Below are 18,352 nucleotides of genomic sequence, written 5' to 3' on the forward strand. Positions count from 1 at the left end.
TATGTCATTTAGTTGTGTCAATGTTGGTGATCATTGATGAATTAGTCATGATTGATATGACGAAATTCATTGTGATTCGATATGGAGACAAGACTAATGGACAGGATAATTTGGGTATGCCTAAGTCATAATGGCAATAGTTAAGCGTGCAATAAAGATAACACGTATGGAGAATCATATGTGTGACCAGTGGAAGATTGTTAGAATTTCTGACAATTTGTGGGTTACAAATATAATTCTATAATTGTGTTATGATCATTATGTAATTAGCCAAAATATAAAATGATCTTCAGTAATTAATTTGGTGGCTAAGGGCATATATGTCATGTGTCATGAAATAGTAATAAGTGTAGATACCTTCAGACAATTTCTGATTTGATGAAGGGACTGAATCAGAATTATTGCAACTAAAGTAGTAACCACTACGGGGTTACTTTTATGGGTTATGGTCCCCATTTGTAAAGCAATGGGTTTGGTTGAGTGGATGATGAGAATAAATGTGTGTTATAAACAAGGACTTGTTTATAAGGCAATAACACACAACACAAAGGTAGGATAATCTCACATCAAGCATTAGGTTCACTCTCAAGCTCTTGGCTTTCTCATTCCCCTATAGAGAAGCAAAAGGAAAATCATTCGGCGCTCTTACATATGGAAGGTCATCACACCCTCATACCTTCGAGATTCCGAAATGGCTCAACAAGGTATGTTCTTCTTCTTCACCATGAAATCATTTGAGGTTTCTTCGGTCTGGGTTATGGTCATTCCATATGGGTTTATGTATGGGCATAAACATTAGGTTATCAAAACGAAGTCATGACTATAAGGATTTCCCCATTCAATCTAAGGATTACGGATGGAGAAATTCTCCAACATTGTGAAATCGTGGATACCATCCACGACATCCACACAAAAATACACCAAATGCATAATTATCTCAAAAACGTATCCAAACGTGGAATAGTATAGTCAAACTATACTACCCAAGTAAATTTTCCTATCAAGTGATGCAATAATGGGTATTGAATATCGACTTATCTCTGTGGCCATTTTTGCGTATGATGCGGGAACAATAATGTATGGAGTATAAATGGTTGTGTGAAACATTTTACTTTATCTAGCACATGTTTAACCTAATTTATCAAACAAATAGGTATTGTTAACCTAGATTAGTATTCAATTATTTGTGTACGGTTTGATATTGTTATATATTATTCGTAAAACTTAAAAAAATATGTCTATGCATGTGTAAGAAAGTGAGTTGTTGATCGCCCTTGACCTATTAAGAACACTGTCATTTATAAACTATGAATCAACCGCATACTTTCTTACATATGCATATTATATATTTTTTCAAGCTTTACTGATAATATATAACAATATTAATATATATATATAATTTGGGATTCAATATACTAGTCAAATAACATGTAAGGATTTAGTAATTTATCTTTATTAACAAAGAATCTGAGTAAGCACATTATAATAGTGCAAAGCCGCCACCAAAATGATAGGTGTTTAAAAAATTGTCTTTTTCGGGTATGTTTGACTGGAATTAAATTCCTCTCTACCACTTACTTAATGTAAGGCTAAATCGGATTTTATAATTTGGTAGATTATTTAATTCAAAATTATATAAAATCTGAATTATTAAAATTTTATTTTTGTCATATGTGATAATTTCTGCTGGATTAGATTATATCATATTGATTAAGTTATCATTAATACCATTTGATAAATAGTGAGAATTAGATGGATGTACCATGTGGAGTAGCTCAGATTCTAACTTGATTTTTGTGTTCAACATTTTAGCTTGATCTTGCCATTGAGTACATTTGATGAAAATACATTATCAAATGCAATTACATAGAGAGCTTGAGATGTTTAAAAAATGTGGTTGGTGGTAGTTGTAAGAATTTAAAATTTTGGAGAACCTCTTTTCATCATGCATTGATTGTATTCTTAATTATTTGTTGAGGTTCTACTTATAATTTTGGAGAATCTTCTTTTTGTACTAATCATTCTCCTAAAATACAAAAAATTGACATATTTTAATTAGGGAGGTGTCACAATGTTGTAAATGTTTACTTCTACACTTTCCCATATTTTGTTCATTTTCATTTCAAAAATTTCTACACTTTAGTCAAGGATGATGGGACATCATGAATTACCTATCTCCAATGATATCTCATTCTCTATCCCGAACTAATTATATATTGTTACATAAATAAAAGAAAAAATTTAAGAATAAAAAGTAATAAAAAATAATATTATGATTGACTCGGAAGGGTGATGTATGCCTCACTCACTTCTACTAAGAAAAAAATTGGTCATTCACTCAATTCAAAATCTGTCACAATTTGTTTGTAAAATTTGATGCAATTCTTCTCTACCCATTTGAGCTGGATTTACATATACAACTCCTAGTTTCACCTTTGACTAAGTTGCATCTTAATGAACTATATACTTATAACTAATAATAATCCTTCCATGACATTATGCCTGTAATATCTTAGTAATTTGCCTGCATCTATTTCCTCTAATCACTACAAGTGACGGTGATCGTCTCTATTTGGTCTGGAGGAAGCTCATGCAGATCGGGGGACTAATCCGGAACAAAGCAAGAATGGATGAAGGAAGAATCCACAATCCATCTCCACAAATCAAACCAGAAGCAATTGCAGGAACCATCAAACCGGCCTCATTGCTGTTTAGCTTGTGCCATGCATACACAACCAAACTACCCATACACATGTCGATGGCAAAGTAACCACCAACTAGGAAAGGTACAGCCATTGCCATGGGAAGTGGAACAAATCTCCCAATGTTTTTAGGAGTTACATCTCTAACCAAGTTGGCTACTATGGCGAATGCGAAAAATCCAAAACAAAGTTGCAAGCAATGATGAGGAAGGGCTGAAAAGCCTTGGACGCCGAGAATCGCCATGTTTCTATATATGAGGGCATATGGTGCCTTGTAAGTACCATCTGGATTCCCAACATCAAAAGCCTTGTAGAAAAGGAAGAACGTGAGCGGAGCAACGACACAACCTATTGCTGTCCCTACAGCTTGGCTTATAAGCATTGACCTCGGGGAAGTGAAAGTGAGGTGGCCGGTCTTGAAATCGTGCATCAAATCAGATGAAACTGAAACAATGGATTTAATGAGGCCACACCCTACAAGTCCAGCAACTACACCATCATTTTTTCTAGACACGGCTGCTATCACGAAGAGAGCCACTTTGCCGTAGTTATAGGCCATGTTCATGTCAGTTAAGCCTGCGCCATACGCATTGCAGAAGCCCAGAGAGGGTGCAAGAAGATAGGCTACCACCACATAGTACCACTTTAACTGAGGGAACATTATTGGGATTATGATGATGGAAATGATGGACAACAATATGTACCCGGTACATGCCAACCATATAGGAATGCCATCTCTTAAAAACACTTCATTTCGTTTAAGGTCATCAAGAGGCTGCGGCTTGTGGTTATCGGTCACTGCAGTGATAAATATTAGATTTCACTTCAGAGACAAACATGAATTCCAGGAACAAATATTAGATGTCATTTACTCACATGTAATAAGATTCTTCTTTTTCAATCTGGCATGGATATTAACGGCGGTGAAATATACAATTTTGACAAAATTGTATAGTCCATCACCAAGGATCAAGGAAATAGAAATAAAAACCTTCAGCAGGAAAAAAAGAAAAGAACATCAATGCTTGAAATTGAAAGAACTTAAATCAAATAACATAGCTCTCATAGATTTCTTTAATTGTAACTAAATTTAGACCTTATATCCATTAAGACTCTTCATGCTACTTTCTGGTATACGTGCAGGGAACCAATCTCCTTTTTGTGCCTTGATTAATGGCCACATAATGCCCCATGAAAGCACAGCACCAAGAAGAACAGATAAATTGACAAGATGAGAACAAATCATTCCAGCTCCAACATAAGTCATGCTGAAATCGAAGTAAAATCTGCCAAATTCAATTGCTTTAATCAGTGTCAATGGACAGTTATTTCATGGTTGAGGGACTTTAACTAGCAGATGAAAGGCGAAGGAACATACGTGTTTTTCCAAGCTTCCAATCCAAAAGTAGGAAATTGAACAAATCCACAGGTATCTCCACCAGTATAAAACCATTGAAAGAAAGCCCAGAGGAAACTGGCTGAGAAGAATTTCATGAAACCACGAACCTGCTTCCTGCAAAGAAGTTGAACTGGTTTTAGCTCCTATACAGATCCTTATAGTTTAACTCAAATAGGCCAAAAAACAAAACCAATCAAAAAATATGATTCATACTTCGCCATTGCATCTCCTTTAGGAGTATGAAATCCGTTAATAAGAACAGCAGTAGCAGTTCCACTTGGATAAGTTAATTTGTAGTCTATTATCATGATCTGGTTAACAAAAATATTATCAGCAAAATCATTCAAATCAAACAGAAACAAAACTTCTACTGTTAACATTATAACAAATTCAAAAGCAAACTACCAAACTAGTAAACTTCTAGAAAAAGAACTTGTTTCGGTAAAACATTTATTTACGTGCTTATTTAATACTCTTTTTCTGAAACAAGCTAAAAATAGTTTATTTTCTTAAGTTTCTCTGACAAGCTAAAAAGAGCTTATTTTCATACGATAAGATAAGCTATTCTGATAAGCACAATAAGCTCTATATATGCTGTTTCAAACACCCCTGAAGTGAATAGTAACCTTTAACAATCAATTTTATTCAATGAATCAAGTGAAAAATCATAAATTCATTACTCACATATAAGATGTACCTTTCTTATAGGGACCAAAGCCAATAGTCCAACAAAGAAGGTCACGAAGAGAAAGCCTGTTATCCAGCCAAATGCAGGATCCTTGATGCTACCAGGAGTATTCCCCTCTGTAGTAACCCCGGCTAGCTCATAAGTCTTGCTGTTCAAACCCAATAGGTAAGACCCAAAACCACCTACAATTACACAAGTGTAGTTTTAGCATCACACACACAAAGGTCGAAAACGTAACACCCTAGCCTTGATCTACAACCCTCTGGATCTAGGAATTCACCGAACGAGTGTCACTTAGCTTAACCACCCCTGCATTGATTTATTGCCCTTAAAGGGAATTTTTATCGACCTAATCTCAAAGACATATAGTCATTGATTTCATTGAGCTGCTAGTTGCTACCACTAAGCTACAACACCAACATTTGCACAAGTTAAAGAATCAAATTTAGACATCAAAATTAGCTGATAAATTGCATAGAAGACCCTACCTCCTACCCCGACGCTGTAGCAAGCAACTGCACAAGTCTGGATTATGGTATTCTCTTGTCTAGTGAAAGGTGTCGAAAGAATATTCGCTTTGGCAAGAAGCTTAGTCCAAGCTTTAATGAACACAAAGCCGAGTAGAGCAGCCGAGACATTAAGATTGGGGAGTAATCCAGTGGTGAGGATCAACTTCATCACAATCACACTATAGAGTACTCCAATAAGCAAGCTAGCTACTAGTCCCCGGATTGTGATTTGTTTTGTCCATGGTGGTATGCTACTCATATCCTCATGTCCAATCGAAACCTCTTCAATATCTTGCTCTCCTTTCACATTCACAATCTCTTTGTGTTCTTCATTGTTTATAGTGCCCATTGGATTCATCATATCTTCAACTGAGTCAATTAATCATCACAGAAAAGAAAAAAAGTAAGGAATGTGAAGGAAAAAACAATAATATTTAATGGTTGCTTAAACTATCTGAACCTGTTCTTCACTTTGCATCTCTATTTAAAAACCATCCAAAGTTACAATCAAACACTTTATATAATTAACAGAATAGTATACGATCACAGTAATAAAAAACTAACATTAAACACTTAAATAATAACATCTCTGATAGGATAATGGACAGAAGGAATTAGAATCTGATTCTAACAAATGAAAAAATGAGAATTTTTTTGCAACGTCAAATTCCCATATGTATCTTACCTCAAATTCCCTTTGGATGATAGAAAAATTGAATCTTTCTGACAATGACAAAGCCAAAGCTTCTCTTTTTTCACTTACTTGGCAAGAACTGTATTCACCACTAGGTGGCAAAAAAAACCCACCTTGCAGAATCTAAAACTTAGGAAAAATGGGGTTAAGGTAGCATAAAATGAAGCTGCATCACCCCAAAAAGGACAATGAAATATTTGCATGTAAATGATGCATTTATATTTGTAATTTAGAATAAAATGAGTTGTAAATCATTCTTTACCCTTGTAGTACAACAATATAGTGGGGTGTGTACTTCAAAAGAAACAATGTTGACATAGTTGCCTTTTATGTAATTGTACTACACTAATTGTAATAATATATCAATTTTCCTTTACTTTTTCTTCAATTCTTGTTTGGCTTAAAAGTTGAGTTATGGTGTGATGTTGTTATTGTAGGGTGTGTGCTAAGATATCAAATCAAATTTATGTTAACAAAAATATTATCAGCAAAATCATTCAAATCAAACAGAAACAAAACTTCTACTGTTAACATTATAACAAATTCAAAAGCAAACTACCAAACTAGTAAACTTCTAGAAAAAGAACTTGTTTCGGTAAAACATTTATTTACGTGCTTATTTAATACTCTTTTTCTGAAACAAGCTAAAAATAGTTTATTTTCTTAAGTTTCTCTGACAAGCTAAAAAGAGCTTATTTTCATACGATAAGATAAGCTATTCTGATAAGCACAATAAGCTCTATATATGCTGTTTCAAACACCCCTGAAGTGAATAGTAACCTTTAACAATCAATTTTATTCAATGAATCAAGTGAAAAATCATAAATTCATTACTCACATATAAGATGTACCTTTCTTATAGGGACCAAAGCCAATAGTCCAACAAAGAAGGTCACGAAGAGAAAGCCTGTTATCCAGCCAAATGCAGGATCCTTGATGCTACCAGGAGTATTCCCCTCTGTAGTAACCCCGGCTAGCTCATAAGTCTTGCTGTTCAAACCCAATAGGTAAGACCCAAAACCACCTACAATTACACAAGTGTAGTTTTAGCATCACACACACAAAGGTCGAAAACGTAACACCCTAGCCTTGATCTACAACCCTCTGGATCTAGGAATTCACCGAACGAGTGTCACTTAGCTTAACCACCCCTGCATTGATTTATTGCCCTTAAAGGGAATTTTTATCGACCTAATCTCAAAGACATATAGTCATTGATTTCATTGAGCTGCTAGTTGCTACCACTAAGCTACAACACCAACATTTGCACAAGTTAAAGAATCAAATTTAGACATCAAAATTAGCTGATAAATTGCATAGAAGACCCTACCTCCTACCCCGACGCTGTAGCAAGCAACTGCACAAGTCTGGATTATGGTATTCTCTTGTCTAGTGAAAGGTGTCGAAAGAATATTCGCTTTGGCAAGAAGCTTAGTCCAAGCTTTAATGAACACAAAGCCGAGTAGAGCAGCCGAGACATTAAGATTGGGGAGTAATCCAGTGGTGAGGATCAACTTCATCACAATCACACTATAGAGTACTCCAATAAGCAAGCTAGCTACTAGTCCCCGGATTGTGATTTGTTTTGTCCATGGTGGTATGCTACTCATATCCTCATGTCCAATCGAAACCTCTTCAATATCTTGCTCTCCTTTCACATTCACAATCTCTTTGTGTTCTTCATTGTTTATAGTGCCCATTGGATTCATCATATCTTCAACTGAGTCAATTAATCATCACAGAAAAGAAAAAAAGTAAGGAATGTGAAGGAAAAAACAATAATATTTAATGGTTGCTTAAACTATCTGAACCTGTTCTTCACTTTGCATCTCTATTTAAAAACCATCCAAAGTTACAATCAAACACTTTATATAATTAACAGAATAGTATACGATCACAGTAATAAAAAACTAACATTAAACACTTAAATAATAACATCTCTGATAGGATAATGGACAGAAGGAATTAGAATCTGATTCTAACAAATGAAAAAATGAGAATTTTTTTGCAACGTCAAATTCCCATATGTATCTTACCTCAAATTCCCTTTGGATGATAGAAAAATTGAATCTTTCTGACAATGACAAAGCCAAAGCTTCTCTTTTTTCACTTACTTGGCAAGAACTGTATTCACCACTAGGTGGCAAAAAAAACCCACCTTGCAGAATCTAAAACTTAGGAAAAATGGGGTTAAGGTAGCATAAAATGAAGCTGCATCACCCCAAAAAGGACAATGAAATATTTGCATGTAAATGATGCATTTATATTTGTAATTTAGAATAAAATGAGTTGTAAATCATTCTTTACCCTTGTAGTACAACAATATAGTGGGGTGTGTACTTCAAAAGAAACAATGTTGACATAGTTGCCTTTTATGTAATTGTACTACACTAATTGTAATAATATATCAATTTTCCTTTACTTTTTCTTCAATTCTTGTTTGGCTTAAAAGTTGAGTTATGGTGTGATGTTGTTATTGTAGGGTGTGTGCTAAGATATCAAATCAAATTTATCATAAGAATGGAAGGTAGGGAAGGTGGAGGGAGAATCAAAAGTCAACGAATTTTCCATAACAACTTGTACAAGTCAACAACATAACTGAAATAGAAAGTGATGGGAAAGTGAGGTATGACTGTATGAGATATGTAAGGTTGGGAAATAGTGGACATTGTGGGGTCCACTCAAGTTGGCCCTTTAGGGTGGGTAGTAGACGTCCTACATTTCTCATATGTTTATATAAATATATATATATATATATATATATATATATATAAAAGTAATTTAATCATAAGTATTTTATAGTCTTTTATTCGTTTTAAATTTTTGTATTGTCAATTATAATCCTAATTCATTTCTTTATTTTTAGTTTCAATGTGACTAGGTGGCAGAATCCACCCCCTCAACACGAGCAAGCCATGATTATAGAATATGAGATGGCGTTAGACACTTCTATGATTCGTATAAACATCAATTCACTTATCTTTTGACGACATGTAATAATTGTACTATGGACTTCGCGAGCATGTGAAATTTTATGTGTGTCGTCGTTACATAATCACCCTATTCTCCGCACCAAATCTAGTACTCAACTTCCTATACGACATGTGGCTCAACTTTATGCGCGGTCAGTAAGTAATGTTAATAATAACATTATATTAATAATAGTATTTAATAACACATAAAATTGTTTTAATAATATTAGTAGCAGAAAATATATATTAAATTGAAACATGGAACAATTAATAATAATAAAATAATGAATATATTTATTAATGAAACGTAGTAAATAAAATATAATATCGTTTGGAAAATATAAATGTGTTTTTATAATAAAAATAATATTTTATCTTGCTTTTTGATTAATTCCTATAAATAAATAAAAATATTTTAAATAATTAATAGTTATGAAAATATTTCCTTTAATAGCAAACAATAGATTAATAAATAAAAAAATATAAGTAAAGGAAGGATTATTAATATTTGTCTCTTTTCTTCAACTCATTTTTTGGACATTATACTATGTCATTTATATTCCTAAATATAAATAAAATATACTTAATCAATAATAATTTTCCACTCATAACTATATAATCTTGATTCTACATTATTCATGACCATACATAAAATAATGAAATAATTATGGGGTATAAATTAGTTCATGTAATTAGCGAGAGTAACATATTAATATGGAGGGACAAAATGATTATACATTCCTCAATCTCTAGTAAACTCTCAAATCTAGATCTCGAAAATAAAAACTAGTATGTTCTAAAAAAACAGACATAAAAGAGACTTTTCTATGTTTTGACAGCAAAATATGAAGGTAACTTCAACAAGTCATGTGTTCGGTGTTCAACTGAAAATCAAGGTACGGCAACAAGCCTCTATTGGAATCATTGTTGAAGTCCAAATGATACTAAAGAAGTTCAACCACAACAAAGATCATATGTTAGGATTCATATTATGTTGTATAGAGTAGATGGAAAGTGAAAAACACTTCATAGTTGTTATAGCAAACTACTTTTGAGAGATCCATGTCAATGAATAGAACACTTGCATAATTACTTTAAAAATTGTCTGAATCAATGAAATTTAGATATAAAGTAAGCACTATTCAAAATTGTAAAAAAGATAGAAAATTAGTGTTGGATGATTCTTATGTATTTAACCAATAGGCCGCAAGACACACTTGGTAGTCTAATAATTTTTGTTAAGTATCCAATGTCTATGATTTATCAATTCCTGCTTAATTTGTTGGGACTTTACAAAACAAACAAGAGTATATCATAAGGATATATAATATAAAGAAAGTGAATATCACAACTTTGATTAATGTTATACAAATGCAAGTTAGATAAATAGACATCTACAACTCATCCAACTTTAGGTTATGAGTTTGTTTCAAAATGTATTTTGTTGAAGAGTTTAATATTTATTTATTGTTAGCATAAAGATTTATAAATAATTAATACATTATTTATAATTCATTTTTATTACTCTTTTCGAAAGAGTTAATAATGATTAAAAATGAATGATTGATAGTGTAAAATTTTTACTGTCATCCAATGAATACGCTAAGTGTGTCATCTTCAAGCTTAAATATTTAATGTAATATTTTATCCATAAATTGCCACCATTAAGCTAAAGATGTGTATAATTTATCGCATGTCAGTACATAATTTTTTTTCTTCAACCAAATAAACATGTTTCTTTGCTTATGTAAAGATGTGTACCTACTGAGAAATCTATTATAAATATAATTCATTTCTCTTCATTCTCATTGTCATCACATAACAATGATAATCTTCTCTAAAAATTCTTCAAATTCTTTCTTGAAAGTGAGATTAATAAAATTGTTAGATTGATAGCATGTGTGATTGAATATTTCATAGAAGCGATTTGTAACAACTCAAGCAACATATAGTGAGAACAAATTATAGAGTAAGAATAATATTATGAAACATGTTTTAAGCACACTTGTTTTCTTTTCTACTCCCAATATATTATTAACTAGGATTCCAGTACTTGTTAATGGAGAAGTCGTGATAAGGCATCTCTGTTTGCTCAATTGGTGCAGAATCTTTGGTTACCCAACAATGTAACTTTGGAAGGTTCATCAATCAAGGATGATCTAGTATTTATCTGATTTAAAACTATATATATACCACCAGCACATCATAACACTGTTTTGCTTTTAAATGATATGTCACTATTAGTTAACTCCAACTTTTAATTTTTCAAACTTTTTGAATTAGTAAATATAGAATCATTTAGAAACTTGCAGCTTTTAACGTTTAAAAGCTATTCTTTTAGAAAATTGATTTAAATAAAGTTTTAAACATGAAACTGCGGTATATCCGATTAAATATAATGTGTATTCATTTTAGATGAAACTTCTCAATATTATTTATTATTATGAATATGTAATTTGACATGTAAAATAATATAAGTATATATATTATTATTAACCATGTATATATAATGAAAAAATTATAGAATTAATGGTAATTTCGACAAAAAAGTGACATTACTCTCTATATATTCGAGTAGAGACACATACAAATATGATGAATGAGTGACCATGAGACGTGTCAGGACATGTATGTTTGATCCCTACTTGACCCTAAATATTAACCAAATCTAATCTTTGAACTCGAACTCGGCCTTAGACCCGATGAGACCCAACCCTATTTGGATCTGATTTTGATCGGATCATAACGGATGAGCAAGTAGGGCCGGGTCCTGCATACCCCTAACCTTAGCCAACCTTCTTTTAACTTTAAATTCATATTTTCTCTAAAAAAACAAACATTGTATTACATAATGTTTTATAAGATAAAATACTATCACATGTTTGGTAATGCATTTAGTAAGGATGTATAAGATGAAAATTAGGCTAAATTGTACTTTTAGCCTTGTTTTCCATTTGTGTGAAAGTGGTTCCATGCTTTAGTAGACAACTCGTAATATTTTTTTGGGTACTATTAAGAGTATCCCTTCACCTTTTTGGGTAAGGAAGTAATCCCCTTCAGGATTCATAATTATCACTCTCAACAATTATCGCTATCAGAAACCTTAATTTTGATTCTTACACCACTAGACAAACGCCTTATTAGTAACTAGCTGTGGTATAACTATGAACCAACTTGACTCACTCATTATTGAGATGTCAAGTTAAGTAGGCTAAATCTAGGGTTGCTATTTTGGGAAGCCAACCTAGCCCAACATGATTTCTCGACAACACCGTTTGAGCCGGGTCGGCCCACCATGAAAGATATAGACACCTTTTTAAGCTTGTCCTAACTTTGTGGGCTTGGATCAACAAAAAACGTTTATTCACATATAAGCCTGGCCCATATTATTTGGGCTGAAAGAAACAAGCCCAAACGAAGCCTCTCGTCATCCTCAAGCTACACCCATTCGTATTCTTTCCCCTTCTCTTATTTCAACAACCCTCGTTCTTTTCGTCAGAACCTTCAGATATAGCGATAAGAGTCATCGAAAAAAGAAAACAAATTTTGTTCGTGAATTCAACTTACCCATATTTGATAATTCACAAAGATTGAATTTTGAAAAGAAAAGGAATAATGGGTGGTTCATCTGATACGAGGTTACTGCAAGACCTTCTATTGTACGCAGCGAGCGCTGCTTTGAGTTGTTTGGTTTTGTTCGCGGGGCTCCGACACCTTGACCCGAACCGTGAAGCATCGAAGAAGGCTTTAGAGCATAAGAAAGAGATTGCCAAACGTCTCGGTCGACCCCTTATTCAGACAAACCCTTATGAGGTACTATTGTTCTTTCTATCCAATGATGTTATGTTTTTTTTGCATTTGTTTAGGTCGTCCCTTTTGTTTTTTATGTTATTGATATGTTGTGAATTGAAATGAATTGTAAAATAATTTGTTGGTGGTTAGAAATTAGAAACTTAATATATGGGTTCGAGGATATAATAGGTTGTTTGTGAACATATGTCGAGGCACAATGTTATGATTGTGATATGGCAGGAATATGGTGGTTTTATAAATGTAACATTTTGGTTGATAAGTATTGAACTTTGGGAATTTGAGAGTTGGGAGTTGAGCTATATCCTGAACTTCATTACTGTTCTGCTTTGGGCGAGAAGAAAACTGGGAAAGGAATGGAACAGGGTGTACCAGCTTGAATTGTTATCGCCTGTCAAAGATGTGCGAGAGAAGACATGGCAGCGCTATAAGAGCCGGAGAAGAATAATATGACATTTCTGTTCTGTGGTTCACACTTGCCAGTTGTCAATATGTTCAGTCCCATGTTTAGGTTTTGGTGGCATGGCATTATAAAAGAAGAGGTTGAGGAAGGGAGAAACAGACACTTAGAATGAGAATGAGTGGCACGACAGCGTTTTTGGTAGAGAGGAAGAAAAGGGGTTTGAGTTGTGTTTTTTATGACACAATAATGAGACAAATAGAACATGCAGAGATGTTAATTGTTGATTAATTGGAAATGTGCTGGCTTGCTGTATAGATAATTATGTGATATTGGATAATTGGATCTATTTTATATGATTATGTATACAGATATATACACTCAGGCAATCGCTTCATGCATTATACTTTGAGATGTTTTCGTATTGCCATGTTAGTATCTCATTGTGCCGTTATCATATTTTTAGCACGTGCTTCATATATGACAAGTGTGTGGGTGCGAGTCATGAGATAGGATGGTGTATTTTAGTGTTTTACCCTGCCCAGGTGGCCTATGTATAATTGTGTCTGCATTCACATGTCTCTGTTATTTTTTGGCATTCACATAGGAGGAATAATGTGCTCTTAAGTAGTTTGTAGTTAAGCACTTAAGCTTTAGCTTTTATGTTATATATAACCTCTGGTACTGATAGCTTCCTGGAGGGGTAAGGCTTAGGTGTTTATTGATGTTTATCACATCACCTCTATGATCAACACATTTTCTAGCTCTAGACAGCTGTATTATGAAAATATGTTTATCAATTCCCTATGAGTTATGTATGTTATTTCCTAACAGTGGCCAATTTCTTTGACAATTCAAGAAATTAATATGACATTAGAAAAGAAGGACTGGTTCCTAATACATATCCACAACCTAAATGAATATATGGCCTTATTTTGGCAGAATGTTTTCTAGATTTTCTGAAAGATAATGGACGAGATTACGTCATATTTTTTATCTTTTATTTTAATTTGTGCCATTTGCTGTTTACAGGATGTCATCGCCTGTGATGTTATAAATCCTGACCACATTGATGTAGAGTTTAATTCTATTGGTGGACTGGACACAATCAAGCAAGCTTTGTTTGAGCTTGTTATTCTGCCTCTAAAAAGACCCGACCTGTTTTCTCATGGCAAGCTTCTTGGACCACAAAGGGGGGTTCTGCTGTATGGACCACCTGGCACCGGAAAAACCATGCTTGCCAAAGCTATTGCTAAGGAGTCAGAAGCAGTTTTTATTAATGTGAGGATATCAAACCTGATGAGCAAGTGGTTTGGTGATGCTCAAAAGCTTGGTAAGTGCTTGGTATCTTTATGGCTACCTCTATGATACACTATAGAGTATAAACCTATAGTATCTTCACCATTGAAATTTGTGTTCCCATGGACAATTATGATTATTTTAGTTCAATAAATTAACGCTCTGCTATATGTTTCCCCCCTCTTTTTCATAAATGTCCATGTGTATATACAAAAGTTCAGATGAAGGTAATATAGTATAGTGTATCATTGACTATAGTTTTATAGTGCAATGTATGTATTATCATTATCAGAATTGCTATTACCTTGCATTTTGTATTATCATTAGCAAGGGCTTCTTGGTATATGTAACTATGCTTTCATTTTCTAAATCATGTCATTGTGATTAAGATTATATTAATGTATATCTGATTTAAATTTTTTATTTGCTCAATTATGTTCTATGGTCTTTATTTAGATTGTGTGGTTCTTTGTTTTGGTTTATCATTACTATTTGGCTATTCTTATGCAGTGGCTGCCGTATTTAGCCTGGCTCACAAGCTCCAGCCTGCTATCATATTCATTGATGAAGTTGACAGCTTTTTGGGTCAGCGTCGTACAACTGATCATGAGGCTTTGTTAAACATGAAAACCGAATTCATGGCTCTTTGGGATGGATTTACCACAGATCGTATGTTTTAAACTTGTTACAATATAATTTTCCTTTCATTCATAAAATATAATAAAAAATAAGATACGAATAGGATAAAAGCAATTTTGATGAATTTTTGTTGTATTCTCATGCTTTCTATATTTGAGTAGAATTATGATGATACTTCACTTTTGTTTGTGTGTAGAGAATGCTCGAGTTATGGTTCTTGCAGCAACTAATCGCCCTTCAGAACTCGATGAAGCAATACTTCGGCGTCTTCCTCAAGCCTTTGAGATTGGAGTTCCAGACCAGAGAGAGCGGGCTGAGATATTGAAGGTTATCTTAAAGGGTGAAAGGGTTGAAGACAACATCGATTTTGGTCATATAGGTAGTTTATGCGAGGGTTATACTGGTTCAGATCTAGTTGATCTTTGCAAGAAGGCTGCCTATTTTCCTATTAGAGACCTACTGGATGAAGAGAAGAAAGGGAAACAATCTTCTGTTAGTATATTTATCTTCCTCTTCTCTGTTCTCTTTTATTTTTTCATTTTCCTAGCAGTGGATAATATGCTAGTTGAAGCTGAATTAACCAAAATTAATTTGCTAGTTCAATTCGTGTTAGATATATATTCCATATATTATGTTTTTTCAATGGCTTTCAGATGAAAAGTATTAAATTTGAAGCTGAAATAATTTTTTTTTTACCCAGCATCAATTTTTAACACTTTATTCTTGCCATTATCTACTGTTACTCATATATAGAAGTGGCCGAATAAACACGTAGGAGTGCTCCATCTAGGAAAAGAAACTGATTAGTTCTCTTGCTGGCTTTACCATATAAGAAGTGCTGGAAAATTTGAAAATTACTTAGGTGTTTTGTCTATTTTTCACATTGCAGGTGCCTAGGCCTTTGTCGCAGTTAGATTTGGAGAAGGCCCTTGCCACTTCACAGAAGACAAATGTTGCTGCAAGTGAATATGGCGGAATAAGCCTACAATCACCATCAAGATTTACAGTGCATAGTGAGTCAGGTGATAATCCGCTTCAAGCGGCAATCAATGAATTCTCTAAGCTTATGGTTTCTCACATGATTAACCTCCACCAATCAGATGCTCAGGATCCTTAAAATGTTTACTTTGTTTAGAACTAGAGTATTCTACTACTGTCATTTAGCCTAGTCCAAACTGTGAGAATAATTAGTCCTTAATTATACTGGTTATATAACATGTTATTATACGATGATCATAAAGTGCAGTTTTTGCCCATTGTAGCATTTTGTTCAATGTTTGATACATCAATGCTTGTAGCTTGTTTTAATAATCCTTTTATGCAAGATTGTATCTCTGGCTACTGCTCAGTAATGCATAGATATTTTTTGGGGTTTCCACCCTTCTTGTTATATAATGTGATGCATTAGAATAACATAAAATGGTAGCTAATGTCTATTTCAGATGTCAACTATATCCAAACATTATATGACATTGTATAGTACTTGCCAAGCATTTAGTTGTCTGGACTTGAGTTCAAGGGTAGTTGAACCATAGAATCTGTTCTGTTCTGTTCTGTTTAGCTCATGGCCATGGAAAGATAAAAACATACTATTACTTGGATTGGTTAATTAACTGTTACTTCTTGTCATGTTGATACTAAGTTACTAACATAAAGACAAGCTCATATCATATGCATTGCTCTATTATATGATTAAATGTACAATTGGATCTAACACTGACATGCCTAATAACTTCAACAGAGTAAAACTTTAAGATTCATCAAGATGATGCAGTTAGCAAGTTGCCAAAGCCAACAATGATTGAGTCCAATGGGGAATAATTGACATTGAAGTGGGTTCAGCATGGTTATACTTTTAAGCAGTGTTGGTCAGTGATCATCCTTGTGCTTTTCTTGTCTTTCTGGGCCACCCCATAAGATTGATAATTAACTTAAACCCTTGAAAGTTGAATCTCTTTCCCATCACATTCATTCATTATAGGTAGTACCACAAATTTGTACTTTTCTTTTTCTTATGACATTTCTATAGTGAAGGCTGGACCACTACTTAGGAAAAGCTATGTTCTCTAGTTTATCCCTTGTGTGGCTTGCTTGATCCCTCCTTGTGATTCCATCATTACAAAACATGTATTCTTGGGGAGAGAACACATTTGCAGATTATTGGACACAAATGAAAATAATATGGTACTGTAATTGGCATGACAGCCCTGTATTCTTCAACCATTATGGCAAACCTACCTTTTGTGGCCACAATAAGTTTATAATAGTTGTACATTCTATATTAAGAAATTGTAATGAAAACTCAAGAATTTTCCACCGTTACTTTACAAGATCATATCTGTTATCCCAAAGTGTTACTCTACATTCAATCCAATATGGTTGATTAGAAATATATATAATTATGTAAGTGATATATGAAGTGATATACTTTTGGGGCAACATATGTGCTCCTATTTTACAGTCATTCCTAACTGAACACAGGTTTTATAATTCAGGTTATAAAACTTGGGATGTTGAATTGATTAAAAGCTAGGAGTTGTCCCTATAGTTGGCGCATCCCCTAATACATCATCCAGCACAATAAAATAATCGTCTTCCATAAAAATGCACTAAATAGTGTTATCATTTAGTTACATAAATTGGCATTTGTCAAAACTGTGGCTCATTTGCTGATTCATGCAGGCTTCAAATTTGCAAGAGATCATAAGCTACTACTAGTTCATTATAATACAATCAAATTTCAATAGATTGGCTCCATCATAAACTAAATTTAGGTAAAAAGAGAGAATTTTTTAACTAGTTTATCACCATATTATTTGAATACATTATTTTTAATAATAAAATAATAATTTAATAGATTACATATAGTTTAAAATAACTATGCGCTGTAACAGGTTGATGAAAATGAGTGCTGATATCCATATCAATAATACATGAAGTAAACTACCAAATAATTATATATCATCATAAGAATCAGGGTATTATTAAAATTGTAATAAAATAGAATTAATAACAATAGTAAGTATTAAGCTTTAAGCAGCTAGAGTTGTTGGTAGTTGAAACCATGTTATAGATTCAAAACTAACAATCCTAACCTGCAAAATCAAAATAGACAATCAAACTAACATAAATTTGAATGCAATATTGGCTTAGTGTGTATATATATCTTCATTTTTTCAACCTTTTTTTTTCCCTCCGTTCCCTTTGAGCCTTTGACTCCAACCATTACGTGACCCAAAA

The 18,352-nt window shown here is 33.3% G+C and overlaps 2 protein-coding genes across 6 annotated transcripts in view; one reads left to right on the top strand and one right to left on the bottom strand.

Annotated features, from left to right (window-relative positions):
- The window catches only part of LOC109326648 (metal-nicotianamine transporter YSL3-like), a 17,067-nt gene extending 8,833 nt beyond the window's left edge, over positions 1 to 8,234 (bottom strand). The window contains exons 1-10 of one of the 4 annotated variants that reach the window (XM_019559370.1): positions 8,029 to 8,233; positions 7,624 to 7,712; positions 5,278 to 5,614; positions 4,799 to 4,971; positions 4,315 to 4,412; positions 4,081 to 4,215; positions 3,799 to 3,988; positions 3,579 to 3,693; positions 2,529 to 3,500; positions 2,306 to 2,308 (exon numbers count right to left, since the gene is read on the bottom strand). In XM_019559370.1, coding sequence (XP_019414915.1) covers positions 2,569 to 3,500; positions 3,579 to 3,693; positions 3,799 to 3,988; positions 4,081 to 4,215; positions 4,315 to 4,412; positions 4,799 to 4,971; positions 5,278 to 5,614; positions 7,624 to 7,704 — 2,061 coding nt within the window. In that variant the 5' untranslated portion in view covers positions 7,705 to 7,712; positions 8,029 to 8,233 and the 3' untranslated portion in view covers positions 2,306 to 2,308; positions 2,529 to 2,568. The other 3 variants (XM_019559369.1, XM_019559372.1, XM_019559371.1) reach the window with 3 other exon arrangements.
- On the top strand, positions 12,580 to 17,189 carry LOC109326651 (ATPase family AAA domain-containing protein 1-A-like). 2 transcript variants are annotated; one of them, XM_019559375.1, is made up of 6 exons: positions 12,580 to 12,777; positions 14,207 to 14,507; positions 14,984 to 15,142; positions 15,309 to 15,604; positions 16,002 to 16,134; positions 16,854 to 17,189. In XM_019559375.1, the coding sequence occupies exons 1-6, from the start codon at positions 12,580 to 12,582 to the stop codon at positions 16,856 to 16,858; spliced, it is 1,092 nt and encodes a 363-aa protein (XP_019414920.1). In that variant the 3' UTR covers positions 16,859 to 17,189. The 2 variants fall into 2 exon arrangements, with proteins under 2 accessions (XP_019414920.1, XP_019414919.1); XM_019559374.1 differs by lacking the exon at positions 16,854 to 17,189 and having other exon boundaries at positions 16,002 to 16,488.

Source organism: Lupinus angustifolius, chromosome LG14, assembly GCF_001865875.1.
Source record: "Lupinus angustifolius cultivar Tanjil chromosome LG14, LupAngTanjil_v1.0, whole genome shotgun sequence".
Taxonomy (NCBI): Eukaryota; Viridiplantae; Streptophyta; class Magnoliopsida; order Fabales; family Fabaceae; genus Lupinus; species Lupinus angustifolius.